Here is a 3,891-nt window from a genome sequence, read left to right on the forward strand (position 1 = left end):
CTGCCCTTCCTGCCAGCAGACCACCCCCCACATGGAGCCATACCTTCCCCTCTTGCCTTGAGAGACGACAGCAGGAGAACCCCTGACCTGATGGGCATGAGGGACGAGATTTCTGTGTTTGGCACATCACCCAAAGACCTTGCAGCAGGAAGCTTCAGAGGAACCCCACCTCCACTGCCACCTCCTACTTACAGGAGTGTGGTGGGCTCTCCGGGGCCTGGCAGTGGTGAGTTAGCGATTGTTACTTAAAGGGATAGTTCATCTAAAAAAGAAAATTCTGTCATCATTTACTCACCCTCAAGTTGTTCCAAGGCTGTATGAATTTCTTTCTTTTGTTGAACATAAAAGAAGATATTTTGCAGAATGTACATAACCAAACAGTAGTTGGTCCCTAATGACTTCTATAGTACGGAAAAACGTAATATGGAAAGTCAATGGAGACCAGAAACGTTTATTATGAAACCTTGCTCCGGAGCAGGATTAGCACCACTTTTGTAGAGTTAACCCTGCATTGTGTTGCCGAACTTGTACAGTGTGAAACAATGAGGTGTTACAGTAGAAGAGCAACATAGCAACAGACATGCAAATGTTTTGTGTAAGTTTAAATAAAACTATGAATGCTGTCTTAATGGCTAGCACACTCAAATTTCATGATTTACCTTGTCTAAAATATTTAAGTAGTGCAAACGGCATGCTGAAGGAAAACTAGATGCTGTAGCCACATTATTAATTTATGGCCATGTTTTATTAATTAATTCCCTTGTTTTAGTTCAATCGTGATCATGTTTTACTGTGACTATGCATATTAACCAAAGTTGTAGTTTTTACAGCAGTTGTTCTACTGCCTTAATGCCTAATTTATCTACACTGAAAAAAAATGGTCACACTTTATTTTAAGGTCCAATTCTCACTATTAACAAATCATTAACTACAGCTTTTGCCTCAAACTAGTAATTTGCTGCTTATTAATTAGGGATGCCCCCTAATAGTCGACTAACCATTAGTCGACCAGAAGAGGCTTGGTCGACCAAAATTGTATTAGTCGCTTGGTCGCAGAAAAAAACAAAAAATTCCACACTGGGGAAGTCACGCAGTCTGTGACGGACAGATCGTTAACGGCTGGTCTATGTGGTAATACAGTACATTGTGCAGGACATCCAAACGCTCGCCTATCATAATCTACCTCAAATATGGCTTATCATCTGAAATATGTTAGTAGCAGCAACTTTACATGGCCGCTCTAATGTTAACCTAGAGAAATGTGCGCTGTTCAAGTGTCTGTGCGGAGTGTGTTAGCTGAACAGTAGCTCACTGCAGGACAGATGGAGGCGCCGGTGCGCTCACTTGCTCTTAAAATACTCCGTCATTTTTGCTCATACAGACAAGAATAATACATCTTTCGAATCTGTAAAGATTCAACGTTTATTTTTGTGCACTCAAAATAACAAAGCGCGCTTTTGTAAAATAATGAATGCAAACAACATGTCTCTGTGAACTTGAGCGCGAAACTCTGTGTATACTTGCCTTAATATGAAAAATATATCTATAGAGAGTGAAATGTCTACTTTCAAATGAACCAATTCAAATGGAGAAAAAATATTCTCAGATTATGTAATCCGTATGAAAGGCGCATTCACTGCTGCAGAGATGACGAGTCAGTGTCGCCGACTTCATCTCTTAAACCGAAAAAACAAAGCAAGCACTAGTTTATCAATTAATTATTAAAATGTTAATGCTTTGTCCTCACTGTTTTTCCCTTACACGTTCATAATCATTACTTCTGCCGGTTCGCTGTGGCAATAAGCTTATGTGCGCTTGAGCGCTTATTAGGCAATGTAGGCAATTATTATGATTTAAATGGTTTATTAATAAACGTGCGATTAGTCGACAAATGCTTCAAATGTACAACTACTAGTCGACCAGACAAATCTTTAGTCGAAGGCAGCCCTATTATTAATAATTAGTAAGGAAGTTTAGGTATTGGATAGGATTAGGGATGTAGAATATGGTCATGCAGAATATGTGCTTTATAAGTGCTAATAAACAGCCAGTGTGTTAATAATAGGCATGCTAATAAACAACTAGTTTATAGTGAGAATTGGTCCCTATCCTAAAGTGTTACCAAAAATGATAACCTAAAAATAGTAGCATCTAAATTAACTGGTCAAAAGTATTATTTAGCATCACTGAGCCAACTTACTGTATATATACAGCAAATGATACCAACAAAACACATGTTTATGGGTTCAATAGCTCTTTAAGTTAATAGCTGCAGGTTTAGCATTGTTTAGTGTAACAGTAATCTGATTTTACGTATGTTCTCAGGGCCGTCCTCTCCCGCACGTGCCGGCACTCCCCTGTCTGCTGGCAGTCCGATCCCACCTCTACCACCAAGACCATCATCACGTCCTAAACTACCACCTGGAAAACCAAACCTAGCAGATCTGGTATGACATCTGTCGACTTTCTCCATTGCTGTGAAACATTGAAGCATTGAATTTGTTTAGGTTATTGCTGAAGATCCAAATGTTAAACTTTAGATAATTAAGCAACTCCAATGATCTTTGATTGTCTACTGTATGTGTGCACTCTATACCCATGTAAATGCTGCACCCAGTAAACCACTGATTACTGGAGTCCAAATTGGGCTTCTGAGTACACTCTTAAAAATAAAGGTTCCAAAAGAGGGTTTTCACAGCGATGCCACAGAAGAACCAGTTTTGGTTCCCCAAAGAACCTTTCAGTGAACAATTCTTAAAAGAACAATTTTTTCTTCCGTTTTTCCGTTGATGCCAATGAAGAACCTTTATTTTTAAGAGTATATGTCTGGTTCAGGCTGTTTTGTTTCTCCTCAGGCCCGACCCTTCAGCCCCCCCATCCACTCGTGGAGTCCTCCACCCTTTGCTCCTCTGGCCAGAGCTGAGAGCACCTCCTCCATCTCCTCCGTCACCTCCCTGAGCGCAGCCTCCACACCTACACTAGGCCGAGAGCTCAACCTCTCTGTGTCAGGTGGGCCACAACAGAGCTGTCCCATGTCAGTTATTGCTGATTATGATAAGTGAGGATGATGATACTAAGGCATAATGCCTTCTTAAGTTCAGTAAGTTGTGTGTTTTGTATGATATTAGATCTACGTCTGTATTTCAGTGTGTTCCAGAGGTCCGAGTCCACTCACAATGGGACCCCAGGACACTCTACCAGTGGCAGCTGCCTTCACAGAGACCATCAGCGCCTACTTTAAAGGAGCAGATCCCACTAAGTAGGCCACAGAGCACATTTTGAAGTCACCTTTTGAATTTGGTTCACATTTGGTTGAATTGAATGAAACTGTACTTCATCGTCTCTCATGTCTCACTGTGTGTCGTAGGTGTTTGGTGAAGATCGCTGGTGAGATGGTGCTGTCTTTCCCAGCAGGGATCACCAGACACTTCTCCAGCCATCCCAGTCCACCAGTGCTGACCTTCACCATCAGCCAGTACAGTCGGCTGGAGCAGGTCCTTCCCAACCCACAGCTTCTGTGCTGGTAATACATAGTGATGTCCCACTAGTGAAGGAATTGTTCTTTTGAGCTGGGCTTTTTAAAGATTCGGTCAAGCCATTTCAGAAATTGTCTGTAAATCATCCCACTGTAAATGAGAACTTTGTTTGGGAGTAAAACCGAGGGGATTGAAGTTGTCCCGATATTAAGGTTATGGCTGATACTAATCATGGTCAGTATTACAAATTCTAACACAAAAAAAAATTAATGCTACAAGCTAATTTAAAGGGATAGTTCACCCAAAAATGAAAATGTGATGTTTATCTGCTTACCCCCAGGGCATCCAAGATGTAGGTGACTTTGTTTCTTCAGTAGAACACAAACGAAGATTTTTAACTCAAACCGTTGCAGTC

General features: G+C 41.1%; 1 protein-coding gene across 1 annotated transcript in view; it reads left to right on the forward strand.

Annotated features, from left to right (window-relative positions):
• LOC107681818 (SH3-containing GRB2-like protein 3-interacting protein 1) overlaps nucleotides 1-3,891 on the forward strand; it is a 23,768-nt gene that overhangs the window by 12,464 nt on the left and 7,413 nt on the right. Inside the window, 5 exon segments of the mRNA XM_016478165.1 lie at nucleotides 1-226; nucleotides 2,326-2,447; nucleotides 2,856-3,009; nucleotides 3,148-3,259; nucleotides 3,368-3,523. The exon segment at nucleotides 1-226 is cut by the window's left edge and continues 5 nt beyond it. Coding sequence (XP_016333651.1) covers nucleotides 1-226; nucleotides 2,326-2,447; nucleotides 2,856-3,009; nucleotides 3,148-3,259; nucleotides 3,368-3,523 — 770 coding nt within the window.

This window comes from Sinocyclocheilus anshuiensis, unplaced genomic scaffold (assembly GCF_001515605.1).
Source record: "Sinocyclocheilus anshuiensis isolate Anshui unplaced genomic scaffold, SAMN03320099.WGS_v1.1 scaffold436, whole genome shotgun sequence".
NCBI classification, from domain to species: Eukaryota; Metazoa; Chordata; class Actinopteri; order Cypriniformes; family Cyprinidae; genus Sinocyclocheilus; species Sinocyclocheilus anshuiensis.